The 26,833-nt window shown below is 43.5% G+C and overlaps 1 protein-coding gene and 1 long non-coding RNA gene across 5 annotated transcripts in view; one reads left to right on the top strand and one right to left on the bottom strand.

Annotated features, from left to right (window-relative positions):
* ZDHHC18 (zDHHC palmitoyltransferase 18) overlaps positions 1–21,260 on the top strand; it is a 33,590-nt gene extending 12,330 nt beyond the window's left edge. Inside the window, exons 3-10 of one of the 3 annotated variants that reach the window (XM_081202781.1) lie at positions 3,236–3,385; positions 5,815–5,952; positions 6,346–6,394; positions 7,304–7,406; positions 9,736–9,845; positions 12,442–12,541; positions 16,246–16,341; positions 19,608–21,260. In XM_081202781.1, the coding sequence (XP_081058907.1) occupies positions 3,236–3,385; positions 5,815–5,952; positions 6,346–6,394; positions 7,304–7,406; positions 9,736–9,845; positions 12,442–12,541; positions 16,246–16,287 (692 nt within the window). In that variant the 3' untranslated portion in view covers positions 16,288–16,341; positions 19,608–21,260. Of the gene's footprint in view, positions 1–3,235; positions 3,386–5,814; positions 5,953–6,345; positions 6,395–7,303; positions 7,407–9,735; positions 9,846–12,441; positions 15,821–16,245; positions 16,342–19,607 lie in introns of those variants that run through there. The other 2 variants (XM_081202780.1, XM_081202782.1) reach the window with 2 other exon arrangements.
* Positions 13,324–26,833, bottom strand: part of LOC308591830 — a 44,610-nt gene continuing 31,100 nt past the window's right edge. For both annotated transcript variants that reach the window (XR_014010272.1, XR_014010273.1), the window contains exons 2-3: positions 20,449–20,565; positions 13,324–13,676 (exon numbers count right to left, since the gene is read on the bottom strand). This is a non-coding gene — a long non-coding RNA (uncharacterized lncRNA). The remainder of the gene's footprint in view (positions 13,677–20,448; positions 20,566–26,833) is intronic.

Genomic DNA, 26,833 nt, shown 5'->3' with positions numbered 1-26,833 from the left:
ATTTTAGACCCCTTAGTAGCAGTTGCCAGGATATTGTCCTGTTTGCCTCTGTATAGTTCCATCCTTATTTCAGACATTGTGGTAGTTTGCAATGTTTAGCTGGTGATATTGTGAGGTTTAGCTGGTGATAACATTGCAGTGTTTAGCTGGTGAGTTATTGCGATGTTTAGCTAGTGAGTTATTGCAATGTTTAACTGGTGAGTTGTCACGATGTTGAAAACCAGATATCGCCCAGCCCTTATACACATTGTGATTCACAATATATTGCCAGCTCAAATATTATGAAACAATTATCACAATGTGAACTTCAAACCGGTTTTGGACGATATATTGCCCAGCCCTTTTGCCATTCCATTCCTCTGAAGCAGTTTGAGGGGCAGCTTGTGTGAGTTAAACAATCTTTCTCTCTCTAATTCAGAGCACAGAGGGAAAACAGCTTCTAGCTGTCTGTCATAATTTGTTTCTGGCTGTTCACTTGTAGGTGACCAGGTAGGGAAGCTTACAAAGTTGTTGGAGAGGAGAGGTTACACCAGAACTGATTGATTTTTGGGGGCAGGCACACTAGAGTAAATTTTCATGGAGTAATAACTTATATAAACATTGTAAGGTCACTATTTTATTCAGCATCTAGTCTCCCACCAGAAGTGCATTTAATGCTGCATCTTAAAATTCATTGGATTGGTAAAAGGAGGGGAAGGATGGCTTACTCGAAATCCATATGATCCCAATTTATTAGGAATTGGAAGTGTGAGTTTAAACCAGTCTTTCCCTGTGCCCAAGCTTTGTGATTGAGGAGCCAAATACCTATACCTGTTCTCGTGGCTTTACTGACTCTTCAGATACATTTTTGGAGGTTTGTTGACAGGTCTGATGGACATTGATTGGCTTGTTTAGAACTGGTTTTATTTATTGGTTTAATGTATATTTTAAACTGTTTTGTGATTTTATTATATGAAAGCTGGTAAAGAAGCGTATTATAACGTCATCCCTGTTCATTTTGCCCACTAAAATCTAAAGAACTACATTTTGAGTGTAATTCAGTTATTTGCAAATCAATTTATCCAGCAATATGGAACTGTAACTTAAATGACAATGAGGAGCTGTTGTGGAGAAGGAAATAGAGTTGTAAGGGTAAGGAACCAAATACATGGGACAAAAGTCAATTGTCCAGATGCATTTTAGAGTTGTGATACTGGTTGGAGTCTAACTCACATGTAAATGCATATTACTCCTATTTTGTCCCAACTGCAATGCTTTCCTATTTGCTTCTGAGTTCAGTTCAAAGCATGGCATTCACCTTTACTGCTGTAAGTGGTCTGAAGCATGTGTTGCTGTGGAAATGACTTCTTCCATATGTTATTTCCCAATTCCTTAGATCTGCAGGGGAGGTGTGCTGATGAAATGATTTTTAAATGTACAGTTGTTTATAGCCAAGTAGCCTGGATTTGCTTCTGGCTGTGATTTTATGTTCTATGTTAACTGTATTTTCTGAATATAGATTTAACTACTGAAGCTGCATGCCACTGAGAATCCAGCTAAATAAAATGAACTCTTCTGCCATGCTAAGAATTATTGTGCAATAGCACTACAGAAAAAATGTCTGGAGGCTGTGTTCAGTAGCTTCTCCCGTTTACTTAGCTTCAGCCTGATAGTGTGATGCTAGCTGGAAGTGCTTGGATATGAGGGAGATAAGGTAGAAAGTTGGCATATTTTATGTTTCACAGTGGATCAGATTATAGATTTGACTAGCAGCAATTCTATAAAGAAAGCACTTAAAGCAGGAATGTCAAAGATATGCCCACAGATTGTATCAGGTCCTTTGAAGGTCTTAAATGCTCAAATTGTCATCTTTTTGCTGGAGTCATCTTAAGCCATCACTGTGTGCAAAATTTACAAAGCAAGAGTACCTACTTAGAATTTCTTAACAGTTTAAGGCACAACTAATCTGTTGTAAGTGATCCTTACTATTCAGACTTGCCAGTGGTCCACAATATTTTGCTGGCCTTGTAGTCAAGAAACAAAAACTGTATTCCTGCATGTGCCCTCCAGCTTGACTAATGAAACCCCCTTCCTTTTTTCATGTGTGGAATGCACCTTAATCAAGCATTAGCCACCCCCCTTTCTTTTCTGGCAGAGAGTGTGTTACTTTTGGCTGCTGTTTGGCAGAGGGGCTCATCTGCCGAGTAGCAGCCAAGGAAACCTCCTACCTCCCTTTCCAGCTCTGAAGCAAGGAAGCAGACAGGATCTTGCCCCCTTGGCTCTGTATGACTGAAGTGCTTTAGGCACCTTAGGCACATAATTGCCAAAGAATCCAGTCTTGTTGCCAACCTTGGTATTGGAGAGGGAGCCAGGGATTGTCGTAGAGTTGCTGGGACAATCCCTGCCTACCTCTGTAGTTTCAAAGCCTGGAAGTTAGGATAGATGCTGATCATGCTTATTGGGGTAGGGACTGTCTAGCTGCCCTCATTAGTGGAGCAAGCAAAGATGTGGAAGCCTGCTTAAGAACATAAGATGTGCTCTTGCTGGATCAGACCATAGCTGGCCCACCTATTCCAGTATTCTTTGCAAGGATCCAAGCAACCAGCAGACACTAGGTGGCCCACAAAAATTTGGTTGGTGGTAGACCATAATATAGCACCTGCTTGCTACAGAGCTGCAAAAAAATCTCCACAATTCTAAAGCCTCTTACCTGTAGCCAGGGGCCTGTTCTGTTGAATGTTGCAGCCAGGCTTGTAGCACCATAGAACGTAAGGACTGGATATAGGAATCCAAAGAGAAATCCTGTACAAGATCAGGCTGCCAGTTTATCTTTCTAAAGAGAAAGACATGTGAGAATCAGAAAGGTCTGATTCTTTCTGTCTTGAGGTCAGTAATTCACACATCTATTTTCTACTCTGGCTTTTCTTAAATATTTAATTCAAGTAAACTTTCATTTTAAAATAGGGTGTATGTTCTGAACATGGGTTGTTTGTTCAGAATCCTACACTTTTTGTATGAGTTATAATATTGTATAGACATGAGGAACAATGCATATTTAAAAATTAGCCTCTAAAAGATGCACTGCAAAAATGGATTCTGTTTCATACCTGTGGCCTTTTATTGTTCAGATGGCATGTGTGTGAGTTGTGAGTTCTGCTTTTGGACAGGGGACTCAATGAGAAGATGGTCACATTCCCTCCATCCCTGTGTTCCCTTCTCGGATGAGTGTAATATGTGGATGTTTTTGCCTTTGCAGACAGCCTGGGCACTTCAACCTACCGCCCACCTGCCCGCACCATGGAAGTTGTTATAAATAAATACATGGTGAAGTTGAAATACTGCTATACTTGCAAAATGTTCCGTCCTCCCAGGACCTCCCACTGCAGTGTCTGTGACAACTGTGTAGGTAAGTTCAGAAAGAGTTGCCTTACAGGCTGTCAGGGTTGCAGTTCTTACCTAATCTTCCTGCTTCACTGAAGGCCAGAAATGTGTGAATTTGAGGCAATGTGTCTCCTCTTCCATAATCAATCTCAGCTATGCCCCAAATGATGATATTTGAGTCTGGGTAGGCATACGAAGAGAAGTATTGTCTATTTGCAGAGTGAAGAGAGGGCTGGTCAGGACTTCCATTGGCTGGTTGATGGGCTTCATTGTGCTTAACAGATCGGATAGGCTTCATTGACTGTTGCGCCTCCCCACCCCAATTTTTATTGTACTCCCATCTCCATTTTCCTGTTTTTGCTGCTTCAGTAACCGTCCCCCCAATGCCAGACTTCAAACGTGAAAGCCTCAGTCTTGGAAGAACAATAATCTCTTGCTCTAAATTGCTCCAGGATTCTCTCTTGTGTACATGCAACAGATTAACCAAGCCATTTCTCTAGTGTCTTGGAGGAAGAATACATGAAACACAATACTTGTAGAATTTCTAAGGTGTATGATGTTCTTTTTTATGTAAATTGCAGTGACTAGACAGTACTCCCCTCACTGAACACACACATACACAAAAATACATGCATTTTGAAAGCAAAACATTGGCTTCCTTGATATAGGATTTAAACTGACACATTGCACTGATTTGGGGAGCATCCTCTTGGAGAAGGGGAGATGTATATTCCTGGGAAAGATTGCCAAGTTCTTAGACATGCTAGGATCTGTTGAAGTAGTTATGGAGAGGTGACACAACAATATTGAGCGCAATGTAACCTTGCTGAAAATTCAAGGGACAGGCAAGTTGCAAAAATATTTCTGCTTTAAAGAAAATTCAGCCCTAAATGCCTTCCATTCCTGGGCTGTTTGTAATGGTGAATTTTTCCTTTAGCAGTGGATTGTAATAAACATTAAAGGGCATATCAAGACATGAACAAAAGCTGTGGATACGCCCACATTGTTAACTCTTGCCAGGATGTATAGTGCTTCAGGGGAGGGGGAGGTCTCTGGGAGACAATCAGTCATGAAATGGATTGCTGGATGCTTGAATTGCGCAGTTTCTTTCTCCCGTTCTCTTTCTATATATGCTAAGGCAGTCTGATGAGTATACCTTCAAGAATTCAGTCTGAAAACAGATTTCCTTCCTCAGCCAAGTACATGTATAGTCATGTAGGTTATAGAGAGCAATTACAAGAACCAACTCGAAGGAAGTGTAATGTTAGGTTGAGTTGCTGGGCAGCACAGAACAACCATGTTCTGGGCAGGCTATGGCCAGCAGCCATTCAAAGGCTTTTCAGTAAGACATATGTTTTATATTCATCCAAAGATCTCAAGGCAGTTTGCAGCATAAAAATACAAAATAAACAGTATTCTTTGTGTGCGTAAGGGAGAGGAGGGTGAGGAATATAGGATCAGGGACCAGATATTACAACATGACTAGTGTACTTGTTTTTGTACAAGTAAGGCCACAAATCCTTGCTTTGGGAGTCTTTAAATGCATATAGATGTGGTAGTGCTGCAGGACAAGGAATATAATTTATAACAGGATAGATCCACGCAGTGGGCACAATGGCTAAAGGAAGACTTGCAGTTGGCTTTTCCACAACCAAGCCAACACCTGAATGTCCCCCGAAAGGTCAGCCCTCAACAAGGTTATGTGTGATACAATCAGAAGCATCCATTGATTTCAGACAAAGTGACTTAAAATGGCCACAGCCCTCTCCTTTTTTCTTTTTTTAAAAAATCAAGTTATTATTCTCACTATGTATATGTTAGAAGAGGACATGGTCCTAAGAGTGGCCTCCAGTATTATTATTTTTTTGCAGTGCATTTTCTTGAAAATATACTTGAAATGCTGAAAATAAAGCTGCCAATATAATAATGCTACTATACAAATCTATTGTGTGACTCCACTTGGAATGCTTTGTACAGTTCTGGATGCCACACCTAAAAAAGGATGTTCTAGAGTTAAAAAAGGAAGCAGAAAGAGGCAACCAAAATAATCAAGGAACTGGAGTAACTGCCCAGAGAGGAATGCTTACAACTTTTTAGGTTAGAAAAAATGTCAACTTTGGGGGCAAAAGATAGAAATGTTTAAAATTATGCATAGCGTAGAGAATGAGTACAGGAGTGAGTTCCCATCTTCTCCCTCCCTCAAAATACTAGAGCTAGTGGGACATCCAATAAAGCTGAATGTTGGAAGATTCAGGACAGACAAAAAAGAATATAGAACACAATATAAAGTGGAATTAATGGAATTAACTACCATAGGATGTAGCGATGGCCACCAACTTAAAAGGGAATTAGACAAATTCATGGTGCTGCTATGCTTCTTTTGCTTTTGTTTTCCTTGGGTGTGTGGTATGTAAACCACCCTAATATTATCATCTTGTTGCCTTCCCCCCACAGAACGGTTTGATCACCACTGTCCCTGGGTGGGCAACTGCGTAGGGAAGCGAAATTATCGATACTTCTATGCCTTCATCCTCTCCCTCTCCTTCCTGACAGCCTTCATCTTCGCTTGTGTCATTACCCATCTTGCCCTGCGTAAGTATAGCTTTTAATAAAGTACTTTCTGAACCAGAAGCTCTTCAGCTGTCCCTGTAGGTGTCTGGGTGAGCACATTTCCAAGCCAGGATGCTTTTCAATGCACCATGCCACCAATCTCTTTGGATGGAGGGAGAATTTACAACACCAAGCCAACTGTAAAGTGTTATTTAAAAGCTGGTAGAACACAACATTTTACATACGTGCATTATCGTGCTAAATTTAGGCAAACCTATCCAGGATAGCCCAAAACTTGCCTCACTGCTTCAGTCTTCCTGAGAACCTGGGCTTCCAGAAGGGTTCTGTATGCTGTCAGTGTCACGTGACCTCTTGCATGCTTGAAATATAAAATGGCTTCGTTCAACTCATTCCTCTTTTTGCTTTGCTTTGCAGGCTCCCAGGGAAGTGATTTTCTCACTGTTTTGAAAGCAACACCAGCAAGATATCCTTTCACTATCGGCCTTCCTTCCCCCCTCCCCTCCTTTTTTTGTTGGGGACAAAGAAAGCCAGTTTAGCATAACAGATTCTAAAATCTAAAATGTCCTCCTTCAATGTGTTTTCTGAGTGGGTAAAGCAAGAAACAGCCAAACTCTCATGATCACTCACACAGGGAATCTTCTTCTAGCAGTCAAATAAAACTTTTGCTTTGGGGCTCGATCTTTGTTAATCATCTCTTTTTTTCCTTTTGCAGAATTGTCCACATAATTCTGCCTAACAGCTAGGACTGAAACAAAGAATGGCTTCATTTTGTAAAAATTTGACTACGTAGCCCAGTGTTTTCAATAATGCCCAATCTGAAAAACAAATTCTCAGTGGCCCAAAGCAGAAATAATATTCAGCCCTGTGATCAGACTTCCCTTGATGCAGCTTGCCTGGTGCCATGTTCATTTCTTTTTGGTGTCAAATGGAGACGTTTTACATCTTCATTTTAACCTGGCCTGTGTGGCTGTCCTGTATGATGTACAGCTTTACTTTGTTGCCACCATTTGTTGTTAGTTTCATTTTCTTGTTTATGGGTTTTAAATTTTAAAAACCTGCTAATTTCTAGTACCTTTAACTAATCATTGAATCCTTTAAAGGACTGAAAAGCTGGGTATCTGATATTGCATATAAATAGCTAGAGATATCAGAAACTGAATCCTGGTCCTCTTGTACAGTATGTTTCTTGTTTTAGTGAACTACTTATGATAATTATCAACCAGTTTTTTTGTTCATGCCACCTTCCAGAAATATGCTGAAAGTGGTTTGAGGGGTGGTAAACTAAAGGAAAAGATGCTTGTCTAGGGCTATTTGGGGTGAGTGGGTTCTCCACAATCACATACTGATGTTCCTTCCTTGACTCTTCACTCACTGTGTTGGAATTGGTGGTCTGTTTTTTCTCAGTATGGTCTATTTTTGGCCTCTCAGGGTTTCACACTTACTTAGTTGCCTCCAACTTGACAACCAATGAAGATGTGAGTATATATTTTTTCCATCTCCGTTCATCAAATAGAAGCCCAATCACTCCTTATTAGGGTTTTAAACCAATTCCATAATCAAGTGGTGCTTGCTATCCACTATTTCTGTCAGATTCTCATACAAAATCCATCTGATTTCATCAGGACAACTTTTTAATTGATTATACTATCTTCTCATTTGATGATGATGTTATAGTCCTAATTCATGACTGGGGATAAGAGCAAAGCAGCCCTTTATGCTTCTAAAGACTTTTATTTTATATTTGAATTTGTTAGTTGCTCTTATATTTAAAGTGTTCAGACTGGCTTGCAAGAGAACAATAAAATTCTATATTATGTAAGACTTTAATCAGTATATGGGGAACAAATCATTGTCATGCACTCCTCTATTGTGGAACTCTCTGCTCTGCACCTCAATAGATTTCATATATGTAAATGGGGAGAATACAGAGTAAGGCCTCTTAGATCTCCAGCATATCTAAGAAGGTGGAGAGGTAATGATGCAACAATGCAGCACCAGGGCTCTCTATGATAGCAAAGTGTCACTGTGTGATTTATGTGCTTGTCAGTACAGTGGTACCTCGGGTTACATACACTTCAGGTTACATACGCTTCAGGTTACAGACTCTGCTAACCCAGAAATAGTACCTCGGGTTAAGAACTTTGCTTCAGGATGAGAACAGAAATTGTGCTCCGGCAGCGCGGCAGCAGCAGGAGGCCCCATTAGCTAAAGTGGTCTTCAGGTTAAAAACAGTTTCAGGTTAAGAACGGACCTCCGGAACGAATTAAGTACTTAACCCGAGGTACCACTGTATGTACCAACTTTCATAATAGAACATTAAGATGATACAAAAATGCAGATGGTGCTCTCCACTGAATGTTATAAATTGTGCAAAAGTCAAAGGATTGTAGGAGACTTTCAGCAGAAAATGTATTGTATAAATGACGCGCACACACACACACACACACACACCCCATTTCAGTTGATGCACTAAACAATTGCTGTGTTGTGCATTTTGAGCCCTCTTCAAAAGTTTAAGATTCAGCCACTAACTTGTCAAGAGAGGGAGTAGTGTTTGCATGAAACTACTCCTTTGCTTCCCTCTAACCAAACAGTTGAAAGTCCCATCCTTTGGATTAGTGTGAGAAGATTTGTTAGCATTAAAATATACAGTTGTTTGTGATGGAACATTCACAAATAAATGGTGTGTGCTTTGAACTTGATATCTTTAAATTTGTAAATTTTCACTTGAATCGCCCATGCAACCATTTTGGCTCCCAAGGTCCAAATTTCCCCACCCATCTGTCAGTCATAGGAAGTCATATGACTGAGCACTTGGTGGGGCCACCCATCTGTCAAAATCCCTGGGTGCTTTGCAAAACTTGTGTTCTTCTCTTCTAAGCCCCTATCTCAGACTCTTAAAAGAGGGAGATTTGTAAAGGGTTTGCTAGTCGTCTTCCTTCTGCCTTTAACTCCCCAATCTCAGAGGATTAAAAGGGGAGCAGGAGGAGACTCACAAAGCTTTTTGCCAGTCTCCTCATGCTTCCCTTTCTAAGGCTCCAAGATGAAGAACTTAAAGCAGGAGGGAGACTTACCAAAGGCTTTAAGACAGCCCCAGTTTTCCGATTTGTTCCTCCAGAAGCTCAAATGGGGGCACAGGCTATTTCAAAGGGAGTTTTTGCACAGACTTTAATCCCCACTCAGATGTTGAGCGGGGATTAAGTCCTGCTGCCTGCTGGGAATAGGATAGCACAGCCAGTGCAGGATTAAACCCCTGGTGATGTCTGCTAATGGGTGGGTGGACCTAGTTTTAAGAAAACAACATTGCATGTGAAATTAACTTAGCCTGGTGGGAGTAGCAACAACATCTGAGGAGTGCCAGTTGCTTCCAGCCTTCCTGTAGAAGAGTGATGCGGAACTTGTGGTCATCCAGATGTTGCTAGACTCCAACTGGACCCCTTGACCATGCTGTCTGGGGCTGATGAGAGTTCAACAATATCTGGAGGGCCACATCTTTTTTGCTCCTAAGGCAGATAGATAATAGAAATTACCTAATCATGTTAACTAAAGGCAGCTGCAAGTTCAGTCACTTTGCATTCTGTGGACAGTTGTTTTCTTCAGAAATTCCTTCATTGCTGAAGTGTGCTGGCACTTCTGTGATTTACTGATTCTTCAAAACTTGTTCATGTAGTCTATCTGCTCCAGACCATATATGAATGACTCCAAGATGACTCCAAAATTATTTTATAGAGCATCCCAACACATGATTTTCATTATCTCCTGCCTCCCTTTCCTTTCCCTAACCGTCTCTCTCTTGGATTGTAGCTCAAGGGAGCATGGTCAAATAAAAGAGGCTCTGAATTTGCCAACCCCTACAGCCATAAAAGTATCTTCACCAACTGCTGTGCAGTGCTCTGTGGACCATTCTATCCCAGGTAAGGGCACTTGCTCCAGAATACCTGCTCCTGAATCATGTTCAAGTTAGGCGATAGATACTAAACAGCAGTATGAATTGATGTGTGTGTCAATATTGATTTGATGGGTAAGATATCACAGAAACCCAAAAGACAGGGACTTGCTAACTTGCCTAATTTTGCTTCTACATTCGAATTGTAAAGTTGAGAGGGATGTTGCTGTAATCTGCCATGACTGGCTTCTACTGCTACTCTGTGCTACTGTGCATGTAGGGAGAACAAAAGGGAGAAACAACCAGTGTGTCAGGATCACACAGGTGGTCCATCACCGTTAGTAAGGAAGAAATGGGCATGTGCTTCCAAAGGTGGGACGTTAACTGCAAAAACTATCTATACTGCTCAGAATGATAGCTGCTTCCTCCTTACAGCTTGGAGAGAGGTTGGTCACATTCACACATAACACAAAGCTGAGGTTATTGGCTTAATAAATCATACTAAGCACAAAGTGCATGCAAATCAATTGCTTCCACCTCGTTCCTCCCCTGGTGAGAGTATGCAAACACAGCACAAAGGGGATGGTTTGGCATTGCCTCTAAACCCAGCATTGAGGTTGGTTTTGTCCTAACAAACAGCGATTGCTCGCCAACCTTAAACCATGGTTTGTTGTTGGTTTACTGGTGGTGGCTTGTTAGGATGAAACAAACAATGATCCTGGGTTCAGATGCAACACTAAACTGTCCCCTTCATGGTTTGTTTACTTGCTCATGCCAGGAGAGGAGTGAAGCAGGACCGATTAAGTTGCATGCACGATATGATTTGTTAAGCCAAGAACCTTTGCTTACCATTATGTGCACACATGTCTGTTGAAACAACACAGAAACACATGCTCCTGTGCAAAACATAGACTTGGAAAGAAGGAGGAAATTAAAAGAGATGGCGGTGGGGAGGGCTTGGGGGACGAGACTTAAACTAAAGGCAAGCAAGAAATTAAATGTTGAATGATGCAGAGCTCACCTGATATATTTTTGCACTTGAGGCAGGAAATTCAAGTTCATCCCCTTTCTCTCTCCTCTCTCTGCCCCTTAATATCACACACAAATTGCCTCCTTCAGGCAGCTTTTCCACTCAGCCTCATGGCAGGCCCAGCTCTGGAAAGATGTCAGATCTGCAGTGGTCTGAATTGCAAGTGATATTATGAACATTTGACAATTGCTGCTGTGAGAAATCTCCACTGAGTAACAGTCCTGTCTGTCTAGCACACAGTTCTTCTGTATTTACAGATCCAAGTTTAATCTACCTGGTGCCTCGCTGATAATCCTAATTTAGCAATCTTCATGTAGTCACAAGGGGGCAGAATTGGACAAAATGAAGTGCAATTATATCACTAGCATGTGGTATTTATGAGATGACTCCTTGAAGGAATTCATGAAAACATAGACAGGAGGACAAGTTGTCAGCAAAAGGTTTTCCATGTACAGGGTTTGAGAAGGATGATTTGGGCAGGACCTTTTGTTTCTGTTAAGTGGTTTCTATGGTATCCTGAGAAAAACTGGACATCTATGTGAGCTATAACTTTTCCACCGGGCGTTCGGCTTCCAAAGAATGTTCGAAAACCAGAACAATTCTGGTTTTCGTTTGTTCGGGAGCCAGAACATTCAGCTCCCAAGGCGTTTGGGAGCCAAGGTTCCACTGTAGTTGAAGAGCTCTTTCAGCTCAGCTTATTTTTTTACAGTTACTTTTTGTGCCACTTTTATTTTGGATTTCTCAGCTCATGTCTTCAATATATAGCACGTCCACATTGTTCCCTCTCTGAAACTACAATGGGCAATGAGCTGCTCTCATCATATGGGAGTCTGGTCTTTACAAAACTTACTCAGAATTTAGCCATGATTCAACAGTACAGACAGAACTCCGTACCATCCAAACCACTTGCAAGAGACACACTAAGTGTTTGATGGGCTTTGGACTCTTCACTAATCCCTTCCTGGATGGAGGAATTTATCTGCTTCAGGCCTTCTTGAAGGGAAAATTCAAGGTTTTTCTTTATGAACATTCACCTAAATTTTTGACCACATGCCTTTGCATTCCTTTTTAAATATATTTATCATTGTTTCAAAAACCAGGAAGAGAAAACGCAAGTAAATATAATAAAGAAGCATACTTTTCGCCATCCATAATGCAAATCTTGATCTCCCCACCCAAGGGGACAACTTTGAAAGGAACCACTCACCTCTCAATTATCTGACAACATAATGACATCACATTTGGCACATGAGGAGGAGAGAGTGACCAACAGGACTGAACTTATGCACCAGCTGATGCACAAAGAGTTCCCTCCTCCTTTATGTAGAGCTTGGGGACATGAGAGTGTTCCCTGCAAGGAACTCAGACGTGCACTTGAACCAAGTGGGATTTAGGTTCTCTACCCTTGCACTAATGCATAAATGATGCCCCTGATTTCATGTTTGTGATCCAAATGCAGATTGGAATTCCCACCTTATCCACAAACATGCATTGACAAGGTGAAAAAGTGCTGCTGCTGCTGCTGCTCATTTGGTTTAGCATTGATTACCAGACTGGCCTCCCTGTTACTTCTTTTTCTTTTCCCCCACTCTAGCCTAATAGACAGAAGAGGATTTATCCAGGCAGATGCTGGGACCCCATCCACTCCTAAGAGTGAAATTCCTTCCTTTGGAACGAAATCCGATGCCAGCATGGTATGAGCCAACCCTTAAGCAGTCCTATGCCTATGCCTACCTCCAGCCGGTGCCTCTCCTCCATTTTACCATTTCCTGGGCCCAGGAAGGACAGCCTTGTAGGGCGGAGCCTCCAAAGTTCCTACTCAAAGCACATCCCATCGCCTTGTGCATTGATTTTTATTTGGTTTCATTTTTATACAGTGGAACTTAAATTGAACACTGCGGACTGCTGCAGTTAAGCCTCTAGACAGGGCCGTCTTTTCACAGGGGGGAAAAGAGTACTGGAGCCGCTTAGAGCAGAGAGTGCCTCTGGTTGGGAAATGCCAGCTTCTTGAAAGCCATCCATTCTCAGAGGGTCTTCTGCAGGGGTTGGTTGAAAAGGATGTAGTAACTTGCATGGAGTTAGTACAATGAAGCAGGGGGAAACCAAGGTATCATCCCTGAAGCTATACTCCGGGTTATTTTTGAACTTGCTTCTTGCGTAAGGTGGACCGCTCTGCATAAGGGATCCCACCACAAAAGATAATTGGTGCTGCCCTAAGTTGTAAGGCAGAGAGCTGAACCATTTGAGGACACAGCACTCCATGCCCTAGCAGCAAGTGGTGCTTGCTGATCTGGTTTGCCTGGCTCCCACCGATGGGAATGAAGGGGGTGCAAACAGTTGAAGATCCCTAAGAAAGATCCTGAGCAGATCTGCTTGATCAGCAGACAATGATTTCTCACTTTGGGAACTGACCAGGAGTTGTCCTTGTTCGTTTCAGTTGCATGATTGCTGTGACAAGAGGATAAACACAGCCCAGTGAGGTTCTTTGTTTAATGGTTAGGAAAAAAATGAAGCAAGCCAATCTGAGATTCTTAAGTGATGTGAATAGAGATGAGACATAATTCATTGATGTGCATATGGGTGAGAGAGCTATGGTGGGGGTAGGGGTAAGGAAATCCGTACACAGGAGACCTGTTGACCAAAGGCTATTTTCAAAGAGGAATTTGGAGGGATATCTTCCTGCGTACACTGTCCAAAAATAAGCTTGTTTCCTGTAGGAGGTTGAGGCCATTCACTTCGATTCTTAACCAGTGACATAAAGACCAATATAACATGTTTCTTCTTACTGAAGATCCTCTTGCAGTGCCTCCCATCTTGTTCTGCTGAGTCCTTATGCATATAGGAAGGTTAAAATATGTTAGATACTTGAAATGTGTTTATTAAAAGCTGCTGGATATTTTTGCACATATTTTGTAGGTTTTTCTAAGGGTTTTTTAAAAAGTGACTTTTTACTATACATAAACCTGTGTCACAGGTTCTTGGAACCATGTTAGATATATAATTATTATTACAATGTTGAAATTTTTGTATCAAGTAATTTACATACACAAAGATCTCTAAGCCATTATTTCCTAGACTTCACCAGTCCATAGGAAAAGATGGGGAGCCCATAGCACACATTACGGCTAACTAGATTCTCCTTTCTTATCCCTATAGACCTGCAGAAACTAGGGTTTGTGGAAAACATGGTAGGATCTCTGGGCTCAAAGGGACAATTAAAGGGACATGAGCATGCCTTTCCCTGCCTTGCATCTACAGAGAATTAGGAAAGGACAAACATTGCATTTTTTTAAAAATAAAAATTTGCATAATTGATGTCACCTTGTAGGAATTTGTGCTAATAGCTAGTGACTGAGTTAGCAGTTGGATAGTGAATAAGTCAGATCTTTCCTTCCAACGTCATTCATTCTGTTCAGGGCCATGTGTTACATCCATCAGCACTTTTGAGTAGCACCACCCCATTCAGCAGAATGTCCTTGAGAGCGATCAGTTACAACAAACAAGCACCTGGCAGACTTCACCCACTGGCCATGTAGAGGATTCTTGTAAGGGTTTCTCAGACGGGCAGCAAATTACCCAGCCCTGTAAAGAGGTATGTGTTTTGTGAAGAGGAAATTAGCATCCTCCACTCTCCATTAGTAAGAGTTAACTGACATATTGTGGTGGGAGTAGCCAACTGTGTGTCCTCAAGATGTTTTTGTACTATAACTCCTATCATCCCTAACCATTTATAGGGCTGTCTGGGGCTGATAGGAGTTGGACCTAGAGGTTCCTTATCCCACAAGTTCCTTAACTCTGTTCTATGCTTCCCTTGCTTTTCTTATTATTTTTGATTGTTCAGACAGCATAGTCCCATTCTAATGTGTTTGCCTGACAAATCAGGAGAGTTACAATGAGAAAGCAAGAAGCTCATATAATCACGTTCCTTTCTAAAACTTGGGTTTGCACTTAAGACAAGCTCAGGTACATACTGGACCAGGGCCATACTAGAACATTCTGCTGGTGTCTAAAGACTTCCACACCATTTCCCATTCAATCAGGTGTGTGTCTGGACTACATGATAGACACCCATCTCTATAATAGGGCTGCTTGACCAGTATATTTATTCTGATAGGTAAAATTTGGCTTATTCATAGTGCAGATCTGAAGGGTTTCGTAACTGATCGGCCTCTTGGAGAACCTCTGAGTATGATTTATTCCCTCAGGAGGTATGACAGGTCTTGCAATTCTCTTCTGCTAAATATAGGACCCCAATATACTATGGGTTTCCTAGCTAGTCCTCATCCTGACATCTGGATGCTATTGCAAAGGCTATTCCAAGTGTTGTGCTGGCTGATGCATGGGACAAGCGCTTGAACTCATGTGCCACTTAGGCAAGTGCCAAATCCGTTAATATTAACAGTCATGAACCTTGATGTTGAAGGCAGCAGTGCCCCCCAGTTGTGCCCTGCATCATGCCAGAGATGTTGTCAGCCTGTGCTGTTCCCATTGCAGCCACATTAACAGTCTCATCTGTGAAGGGTGCATTTCCAAAGGATAGCCTTGCCAGCAAAGCAGTTTTGGTTGGCCAATGGAGCCCCAAATGTTTCTGGAACTACCTGCTGAAAAGATAGCAGCTTTGCTTTCCAAGAGTTGATCTTATTTGGAAACACACTCATTTCTTGTACAACATTTCAGGAACAGAATCAGAAGTGCAGGAGGGAGAGAAGATTCCTGGCTTCCATAAGCCAGGCACACTAATCATTGTTCGTCCTAGATTGCCCACTTATTTACAGAAGGGTGGCCTCATTCAGTTATCAGGGAAGGATCCTGTTCTTGTTGAGGGAGAGCTCATGCCACCCTCCAACACCATCATATTTGTAAAGCTCAGGTGGGGAGGGAGGGGACAAGGACTTGTAGCAGTGTTACGTCTGTGTGGGGAGTTTCTTTTGTTATTTGCTTTTGTAATAAAAAAATTATTTTTAAAGAGCTAATTGCTTTGGATTTTGTGTTTGCATTTCCTTAATGCTAGATTTAAGAAGCTCAAGCTCAAGCTCCTTCCTATGCAAGAAGCTGAGCTTGGGCAAATCACTGGAGGAAGAACACCTGCTGGTTAAGATGGTTGCCTGGATGCTGACACTAGAACCCAGCAGGCATAAAAGCAACTACTAAGGGCTCTCATTGTGGTTGAGGATATACATGGGGGGTGGGGATCTGTGTACTGTTAATTGCAGTGATTTAGTAGTGTAGAGTTTCAAAGTAGCCATAACTTAACCTGGCCAATCCCCGCACAAAGCACGTTATGCTACTGATGGAGGGCGCCCATGCTCTTTCTTTCTCTCTTCCCCTTTCCCTCCCCCAATTCTACTTCCCCAAACCTGAGACTGCCACGGTGCATAATCTCTGGTGTCTTCTCTAGGAGGATGCCTGCCAGGACTTTGCCATATCTTGCACTGCCTGATGGGATAACCCCATCCCACAGGATGGGTTAGCACTGCTCTCTGAAGGTTAGCTGGTAAGAACGCATTGGTTTTTTCCCCCTCGCCCTCATCTGGTGAATCATCTCATTGTTGCCGCATGAATTGCTTCAAGCCTGGAGCCCATCTATCCCTCCAGTCTGTGTGGCTGTTCTCATTTTGTTGTGTGCCCTACAACCCATCCCACCAATAGCTTAAGCCACGTGAAGATCTGTGAGGCCTGTGTGACAGCAAGGTAGCCTTGAGGGATAGGTTAGGAGAACCTTGAGCAAATGAGATAGATGTTCATGGTACCTTCTACTCTCACCTACCACGGCAGGACTCCCTGTGGCACCAAAACCATCATTACACATGTGGAAGTTTTCCAGGCAATCTTTTCAATGTGATGGGAACATGTTTTCACACATAATCTGTTTCTTGCCATGTATGGGCTACTGCCAGATGCCTGGCTTACCCCAGTGGATTTTGAGACTACACTACACAGAAGGCAGGAAATGTCTTCACAAGCTTTTTTGGCAGGTCTTTACACTTCTGTATGATAGCTTGGAGGACTAAAAATGAAAAATACCTCCCATGTACTAGTTACTATCATGAAGTAGTCAAAAACTAGGCAGAAATCTCTTGTTTGTGTAAATCAAGTTATAAATTAAGGTAGGATTGTGGTTGAGCCTAACAGATGTCATGATTATGCCATGCACAGTTATTTCCCAAAAGCTGGGACCAGGGAGATGCTTAAGCCAGACCCGGGGGTGGGGTCCAAGTCCCAATACTGCCAACTCCTTATTGCAACTAGTAGCAGATTATTATTTTTATAGTAGGTTATCAGCTCAAAAAAAAATGGAGGGGGGGCAGAACAAGGGATGATGTCCAGGATCATCAGCCTGCACCTACCTTGTTTTCATAAAGGATCTTTTTGTTCATGGCAGGTTAAGGTGGGGACAGGGTAGAAAATATCACCACTTAGCATTTATATATAACTTTTTATATAGTATGTGAAGCGCTTCACATTATCTCTGTTTTTCTTATGACTACCCTGTATGATCAGTCTTCTCCCTATATTTCAGGTGGGACAGAGGCTGTGTGTGGGTGGTTTGCCTAATAGACCCACTCTCACATTCGAGGTGACAATTGAACCAAGGACTTCTTGGTTTACAGCCCAGTCTCTTAACCATTACCCCAGCTGGTGTGCAGGGTATCCACACCCAAATTTTTAGTGAAAAGCCAGAATCTAATCTGCTATCTTGGCTCTGCTCTTTTAATGGCTGTTGCCCCCACCCTCTCTGGTGCTCTCATTTTGTTGCCATCTCACGTTCTCCAAAATGAGGCTTAACCGTATCACATCTGTCTGTGCCCTGCTGGTAAGTAATTATGAGGATGCTTTGTTTGACAACAGTGTTGAATAAGGTGTGCAGGTGTTCCAGAACTCTGCTTCTCATTTGATTCAAAAGAGTATATTGATGTATGGAAGTTCATTGTCTTAACTTTGGGAAGTTCTGAATGCTTATATTACAGATAGATGGCCTGAGGTCTTGAGATGGTCTAAAAATATGGATGTCCTGGAATAAGAGATATCTAGCAGCATTATCACTCACAAGCAGTCTCATATTTTAATGTCTGTTTGCCTGGCTTGAATTGGTGCTGTTGCCCAGCCTCTAGGTTTACTTGTTGTGACTGTTCCATGGCAAAAATAGTCATAGCTTCCCAAAGTCTTTGATTTATATTAGGGATGGGCAGGGAGAGGGGTCTGACTCTTGAGACTCTTACCAAACCACACCACCCCTCGCCAGGAGTGCTTTGCACCCTTCCTTAAGTGTCTTTGCCTTGAACTCTGATAATACTTTTTCACTTGCCTGGATGAAGGATAGTGTGTGTGGAAACAAGCCTGCTGTACAAAGGTAAAATTAACATTCATTGCTCCTTCTGGCCCTGCTCATTGCTGTCATTTGCCCCCTCAAGCTTGCCTAGGGCTGAAAAGCAGGTTCCCCACCCCTAGTTTATATGCTACCCTTGGTGAAGAAATGCATGTTAACCACCCACTTGCCCACCTCACTTTCTCCTGTCTCCCATCAGCAAAAACAAATCTGGAGAACCTTCCTTATATCTTGCTCTCTCTTCATCTTGCCTTCCCCACTCCCCATCACTCACACAGAAGGGAGAAAGCTGTTGCTGCCCACTTGTCCTTGGCAAGAGCAAGCAAAAGGAGCAGCAGCTGGGGCAATGAGGGTTCTGCTAGCTGATAAAGCGAACTGCTTATTTTGGGCTTGCGGCGACAGTTCTCTCCTTGCTGGAGTGCTGGGCAGAGCAGAAGAAGACTGAGCACTTGGGTTGAGCTGTCCAGCCATCTGCCTGCATTCACTGCTAGGGAAAGGGTGGGAGGTGAATTCCAAGTAGAACCCATCCCAGGCAAAATGCAACATGCTTCCATCTGTTCCTCCGCAGCCTGAGTGCTCAGCAACCCAGCAAAGCCTCTCTTCACACCAGGGGCAGCCAACGTGGTGCCCACCAACAGCTGTTGGACTGCAGCTCCCATCACCCCTAAACATTAACCATGCCGGTGGCAGGTTGGAATCCAACAACTTCTGCAGCTTCACATTGGCTATTTCCTACTTAATGACTGTTGCTGCATTTACAGTATTGTATGATGGGGGCAGTGTGAAACGAAGTTCCTAACCATCCTGCTGAAAGTGGGCCGTGTATGTGTCTGAATGGGTCAATCAAACGGTCCTTTACCACACTATTTCTAGTGCTGAGATGCACCATGAACTTTGGGACACTTCTCTCTTCTGATGTGGCAGCAGAAGCTGTAGCTAAAACAGATGCCAAGGGAAGTGAATTAAGTGACTTGGGAGGCAACCTGACACACTTGGCTTCTGCCTGTATTTTGCTATCCAGACATTATGAGAAGGTCTTTCCTTGCCTGTCCTTTTCTTACACTTGCATGCCCACATGAAACACTAATCAGAAACCCTTTTTTGTTTTTGTTTTGTTTTGTAATTACACTTAACTAATCAGGATCACTTTGAAATCCCTTTCTTTGGTAGTCTGAAATACCCAATGCCTCCTTTTCCTGACATTTCTCACCTGGGCATTCATAAAGTCATCCTTACCAGAATGGCACTTGTTCCACATTTACCCAAACTGCACTAATTTCCCAGGATCTTCCCCCTTCCTCCTCTTTAGCTTGCCTGAAGGCACACCTACTCCTGTGAACATCCTTTTTTCTATCTCTGGTGTTTCCTTTTACTAATCCTATCTCTTTCTCTCTCTTTTTCCCCCCCTTCCTGCACTGCTTGGGAACATCCAGTGTGTCCGGGGCACAAAAGAGATTTTGAGGACCCTCTGCGCCTCGTGGCAAAACCCAAGGCGACCCCAAGAGGCTCTGTCAAATATCTGAAAGTACAGCCATTGCCACCACCTGTGCCTCTCTACCCTCCAGGGCTATCTATTTATTTATATTTAATATATCGCTGCATCTCTTCCCGTTTCACAGCAAGGATAGGGAGATGCCACATGCACAAGGAAAAAGCTACTCCAAACCCTCAGGCAGAGGTTGCTCCTGCTGTCTGTAGGGTTCGAAGCTTAAAGCCATACATGCCACCTGCTGTGAGTGCAATAACGGGAGTTCCTATTTTTTTGTGGGTGGGGGGAATGGACTCTACCATCTAAGCACATAAAGGCCAGGGAGAGTTTTTATCTAGTCTTGCTCTGCAGAAAAGATGTCTCAAGGCTCCAGCGATTGTAGGAGATAATTGTGTTACTTTTCTAGTCAATTGAAGGCACCCACCTCTTCTCTCTCCCCTCCACCCCGATCTGCTTGTAATGTCAAGAACTGATGTGGTGTCTTTAGCTGCAGCAGAGCAGGGCCCATTAAGCTGTGTTTGTACTAGCTGTTTAATGTGCTCCCACTTGATGCAGTTGGTCAAAACTTGCATCTGTTTGAATGCGATGTGGTGCATTAGAACTGTGAACCAATACCCAGGGCTCTGTGTGTCTGTGTGTGATATGATGTGGTTCCACAGGAGCATTAAAAACAATTTTGTTTTAATGTGGTAATGGATGCAGAATTCCTGTTCCTGAGAATCATATGCTTTTTTTCTTTAAAAAGGGCAAGTTCTAAACCTTAATTGTTACAAAGATATGCTTACTATGTGTAGGTGCTGTTTCTGCCGAAATTTCAAAGCCAGAAGGGTAGCAGACTTGGATTTCCAATGACTCAAGGTGGAGATTCGGTTCTCTACATCACCCTTCACTCCTTCCCATCACTGGCGAAAAAACAGAAATATGCAAATTTGTTAAGTGATTATGTAAATAAGTCAACTAGCATAATTTATACACTGCGGAATTTAGCTTTTCATGATATAGAACTTTCTTTTCTTCTACCTTCTTAAGCACAGAGTGGCACACAGCCCTGCTATATAGGATGCTGTGCCTAACCCCTGTCTTGGGCTGCCCCATGAGGATGAGCGCAGCCAGGTCACCCCTGCTGAAATGCACAAATGTAGCTGATACAGCCTGCAAAGCAGGATTTTGCATAGGCTGTGGATTAGAAAACCCACATCTAAGCTGCTTGTTCAAACTTTTGAGTGTTGGGGGAAGGTGCACACTCCTTGGGTGTAGTCAGATAGGAATTTGTACCTTCCGGCATTTTAACTTGCTAATAAGCTCACTTGTTTTTAGGATTCCTTTAGATCTATTCCCTCTCTTTCATCCTCCACACCAAAAATAAATAAATATACCATTAACAGTATTTTGTAGTGCTTATCTAACAGTTCCTGTACAGAATTCTGCCTTGCCTCACCTTTTGCAGGTAGGTGAGGGCCAAGGAGCAGGGAGGTTGTCAGGTGGCTCTATACAGAGAGCAAAACCAAACCCTTTTGGTCCCTTAAGTGTAGTTGTGTAGGGTTTGAAATTCAGTTATGCCTTTCACTTTTGTAACAATAAAATTTCTCCTATCTTACTCCATGACTGTCTGGTTTTTGCGTTTTAATTGATGGAAACATCTTCTTTGCAGGGCTGCCCATTTTTCTTTGCTGCCTACTACTGTTGCAGTGCAGTACTGTGTACACCTAACTCTGCCTGTGATCTTGCAATCACATGGTGTGACATGGTGGACTGTGTTGCAAACAGCAAACTCTTTAGACTTAAATCTGCAAAGGCTAGATGGATAAAAATAGCTGGTACGAGGCAGCTTTGTATGATATTCTCTCTCTCTCTCTCTCTCTCTCTCTCTCTCTCTCTCACACACACACACACACACACACACACTTTGCATTGTGTACCACAGAGCTGGGGAACTTGTGTCCCTCCATCTGTTGCCTGTCTCCAGCTCCCATCATCCCTGCTCGTTGGCCAGGCTGGCTGGTGCTGATGGGGGCTAGAGTCTAGCAACATCTGCAGGCTCACAGGTTCCTCACCCCTACTCTACAATGTAGAGAGGCTCCTGCACAAATGAGAAAACGTGGTACAGGAACTGACAACTGTGGTGGATTTTTACACTATATAGAGCATTTTTATGGTACAAGCAAGACAATGTCACTCCATACTTATCAAGTCAGAAGTGTTTCTCAGACTCTAGGACAAAGACTAATGTCAGTTCTTGTAATGTATGGCTGGATAATCAAGAACAATGAATGGAACCCGGATCTCCCTCTTTCATTGTTATTTAAATGTTGAACCAAGATAATCAGTACTTAGGTGTTAAAGAAGACTGCTGCTCTGGGTTGCATCTGCTCTCTACGTACTCAGACAGCCTACTTTACCTTTTTATTTTGCAGCATTTATGTTGCTGTACAGTATGTGCAAAAATATAAATTGGCTGCGGGGAGCTGAAATCTGGTAAGGATACTGGAAAGTTTGACAACCATTCTGTGTCAAGCTTTCTATGTTCAGAACCCCCTTCTCTATATATTTTTGTTCTGACATTTTTTATTTTTAACATGCAGAGTTCTGGCACCCTTTGTGCTGTAGCCTTGTTTTTTCTTGGTGCAGAGTAAATAAATAAATAAAATAATAATAATAATAATACCCCACTCATCTGGCTAGGTTTCCCGAGCCACTCTGGGCAGCTTCCAACAAAATACATCTGGTGGGAGGGCGGGCGCCACTACCGAGAAGGCCCTTGGTGCTGGACCTCACTGCCCAGGCTGAACAATGGGAGTGGAGACACTCCTAAATACAGCCCTGGCACAAGGTTGGAAAGTAGACAGCATGGGCACTTCTCTTTCATGATGGCAACATGCTCTGTACTGTTTAGAACACAGGCACATTCATATATCTAGTTATTTACAGCATAAAGTAAAAGTTGCTTACGGTTTAAAATATGACTCAGAGGTGGCTGGAGTGGCAAGGATAGTGGAGGGATGTTTGTGGGCCAGAAATCTTGTGCATATTTCAAACTTTGGGTTGCCTGAGGTTAAGCATGTGTTTCATAGGGCAGGTGGGTTTTGAAGCGATAATAGGCACCAGCCAGAGCCCAGTTGGTAGCATTTATCTCAACCCTAGGGCAGCCTTTCAGGCCTCTAATTGGAAGGACACCAAGCACTCGCTCTCACACACAATAATTGCCAGTTAAGTCACTGCTGTCATCACACTGTGTGTGTGGAAGGAGACGAAAAGGCTCTAGGTTACTCCTCTGCCTTAGGAAGTCACTGTCCATGGAGGTTCAAATCTCTCATCTACTATCTCTTAAAGCACCCCCCCCCCAAATAATCATGGTAACTATAGTTTATGCATGACAGCTACAATTCCCAGCATCCTTAACAAACGACAGTTTTTCTTTTTTGCGGGGAGATACGTGCTTTTTAAAATATGGCAACCCTAGGATATTGACTTAGCTTACAGCAGGAATGGGTAGTCTCTTGCACTCCAGATATAGCTGAATTACAATTCTCCACCATCCTTGAGCGTTGCCCATGCAGCCTGGGACTGGTAAGAGTTGGAGTTTAATAACATCTGGAGGGGTGTGAGCTCCTCACAGAGGCTCCCCTTAGAGGCTTTGGATGCTCAAAAGCACTTTACACATGCTAAGTATTGTTCCCTGATGTGGACTGCTGTTAGCCCTGAGAAGATGGAACCGCTTTACACAGAGGTAATATACCTGCTGGGGTTCCTCCCCCATTTATTTATTTTTTTACATCCTGCTTTTAGGCTTTCTGGAAGCAGCAGGTTGACCATTGCTGGGAATGTGAGCAATAGCCATCTTGTATGAGTTGAAAATGCTTCTTGGTGGCTTAGTCATGACATCAGTATGCTGACCAGCAGCAGGCAAACCCCTTAGATTCAGAGCTGACTCAAGAATCATGAACTTTCTTGGCGAGTGATTAGAAAACACTCATCTGTTTCCCAAGAGTTCTCGCCTGGCTTGCAACGGCGCATTTGCACTGATGGTACCAGCCGCATGCTCATTATATTGTGTTCTCTCCTGGGAATTGTATTCCAGCACCCCCAATGCCAGAAAACTGCTTGGAAATTCAGCCTCCCAAACCAACATAGCCACAGACGTTGGGGGCATTGTTAATGCCAGCAGAAGCACTGTGTTTGTCATGAAAAAGTGCCACACAAGCATATAATTAAGTGTCCTGCGATTCTGCAATCTGATACAAGACACTCCCTTAAGAACCTGCAGGAATGTGAGGAGGTTGCAAGTGTAGCTCAAGAACCACCTTAGTGCAGAATCTGATAGCAGACGCCCACAAGGTTATTTTGTTTTCCGGTGCTATTGCTTTTTATAACATTTCTATTACCACCCTTCCTATAAAAGGCTGTGTACAATCAAGCAATGAAAACACAGGGACCCTTGATAAGAAACGCAGCCCCTCCAAGTCCTAATAGCTTTGCTAGCTTGAGGAAATAATTCACCGTTTGCAAACAGTTTTAATTTATTTGGATTGGAATCTTGGGGAAATACCCTGTCCCTAAAACAGGCCAACTTCCTTGCACAACCAATTAGCAATATATGGATCTGAGTCAGACCCATGACCCATCATCTATATGGGCTGACAGCAGCTTTCTAGTTTTTCAGGCAGTGTTCCCTCCCCCCCCCCGCCCCTTCATCACTTGCTGCTTTTTCAACTGAAGAGGGTCAGAAATTGAACCTGGGGCCTTCTGCATATAGAATCATAGAATAGAATCATAGAGTTGGAAGAGACCACAAGGGCCATCGAGTCCAACCCCCTGCCAAGCAGGAAACACCATCAGAGCACTCCTGACATATGATTGTCAAGCCTCTGCTTAAAGACCTCCAAAGAAGGAGACTCAGGTGGTTTTGGCATATAGCATATAGCACTCTTCAAATACTTGGTATGCTGTCATACTGAAAAAAAGGACAAAGACTTGTTCCCTGCTGCCACAGAGGACAGGCCTAGATCAACTTACTGGGAGGGCAGGTTTCAACTGAACATGAGGAGAAAGCTCTCGGCCGAGCGGATTGCCAATGGAACCAATACCTGGGAGCGGATGGGCTCTGCCTTGCGGAGATATGCAACCAGCCACCTGCAGAGCTGTACCTAGAGGTTGGCAAGACTGCCCCCCCAAACACCCCAGAAACCTGTCTCCAGCTATCTGTGAAAGATTGTGAGCTTAGATAAGAGCTGGGAGCTGAGTGGTAAGAGCAGGCATAGGCAAACTCGGCCCTCCAGATGTTTTTGGGACTACAGCTCCCATCAACCCTAGCTAACAGGACCAGTGGTCAGGGATGATGGGAATTATAGTCTCACAACATCTGGAGGGCCAAGTCTGCCTATGCCTGGGTAAGAGAAATGGCAAGACAGTATGATGGTAGACAGCTGGAGACTATGGGGTGTATGACGTATATGTGTGTGGCGACGCAATGCCGCCATCACAGCGAGATCAAACACAGGAGAAGCTTGCTTCAAGTACTTGGGTCGCATAAAATGTAGCAATTTCTAGTGCAGCTATTGCAGTAAGGTGATTTTTTTGGGGGGGGGAGCGCCGATACAGCTCCTTGCCAAGGGCACAAGGGACCCTAGGTTTGCCTCTGGCCATCTGTAAAAGGCTGCTCTAGCTCTGGATCCCCTGCTTTGAGCAAAGGTTGGACCAAATGATTCACAAGGCCTTCTCCTTCCAGTGCTCTGAAAGTGGACACCCCTCCTACAGTGCTGGTTGGTGCCCATTGTGATTGCCGGGGCTGAATATGGGGAGCCCAAACAGTAGATGGCACCAGAGCCAATAAGAGGCAGAGCCACCTAATTCTGGTTTTGTCCCCATCCTCCCAGCTGAGTTCTGCTAGAGCAAAATGAGGCTGGGGAGGAGGACACCCCCTAGGCTTGCACAAAGTCAGGCACGTGGGCTGGCTGAGACTAGAATGGAAGTTGGTGGGGCTAATGGACCCGATGCCACTATCCTGCTACAAGGCCCTTGAAGCTGCCTGGGTGTGTTCCGGGGCTCCTGACCCATTTCCCCCCCTCACCTTAGGAATCTCCCTGCACCACCCAGTCGCTTGAGTTGAAAAGAAAAGTGCGGTCTGTGTCACCATGCTAAGATGCTACGAGGGAGTTTTGCTCAGACCACATAACGTAGACCAGCAATGAGTCACCCCTGGTGGAACAATTCACCTTCTCAAGCTGGAGCAACTGAGCTATCAGCCACACCCATCCTCTCCTCATGCTGGCCTGGGATGTATCACCCTAGGCTCAAAAAACACTCAGCAGTGCAAGGAATTTGTCATGCAGTTGGGCTTTCTCCCGTCTGTCTTTTTGGCAGTGTCAGAAGAAAGGAGAAGTCTTTCGGCAAGTGGCAACAGGTTTAGTTCTGAGAGTGAAACTTTTTCTGTACTTTCATGGAGACAAAGGCGGAGCACGGTAAAGAAAAGACGAGAATGTATGGGTAATGTTTATTAGAGTCTCTTTGTAGCTATATAGAAGGCCCCAGGTTCATTCCTCAGCATCCCCAAGCAGGTCTGTGAAAGACTCCTGTATGAAATCTTGGAGAGATGCTGCCAGTTAGTGTAGATCAGTCAACATGGTGTTCTCCATATGTTGCTGGACTATAAGTCCCAGCATTCCTAGCCATTGGCTATACTGGCTAGTACTAATGGGAGTTGGAGTCCATCAGCATCTGGAGGGCACCACATTGGCTACCCCTGCTGACTATATTTTACTTTATGTAGCCAGTTGGTGTATATGGAGCTAGACTCTGTATATGGCTGAATCCTGTGCAATGCTGTACAACGTAGGCACCAACTCCTTAGGGCTGATGTGTCTTCAGCCCCCTCCATATTGTTTAGCAGGGGGCTCAGCCCCACTCCCAATATCAAGGGGGCAGAGGAGGCTGAGCGCTGAGCCAAATGTGGTGCAGCATCAGTGGCAGGCCACATTTGTGGTGGGGAAGAGAATGTGCTTTAAATATACAGTGGTATCTCGGAAGTGTAACGGAATCCGTACTGGAAGTCCATTCTACTTCCAAAATGTTCAGAAACAAAAGCACAGCTTCCGATTGGCTGCAGGAAGCTCACGCAGCCAATCGGGAGCCGTGGAAGCCTCATCAGACGTTTGGGTTCCAAAGAACATTCGC

The sequence above is a fragment of the Podarcis bocagei genome, assembly GCF_964188305.1.
Source record: "Podarcis bocagei genome assembly, chromosome: 7".
NCBI classification, from domain to species: Eukaryota; Metazoa; Chordata; class Lepidosauria; order Squamata; family Lacertidae; genus Podarcis; species Podarcis bocagei.
Note: the sequence above shows the minus strand (reverse complement) of the source record. Positions and strands in the feature narration are given on the sequence as shown.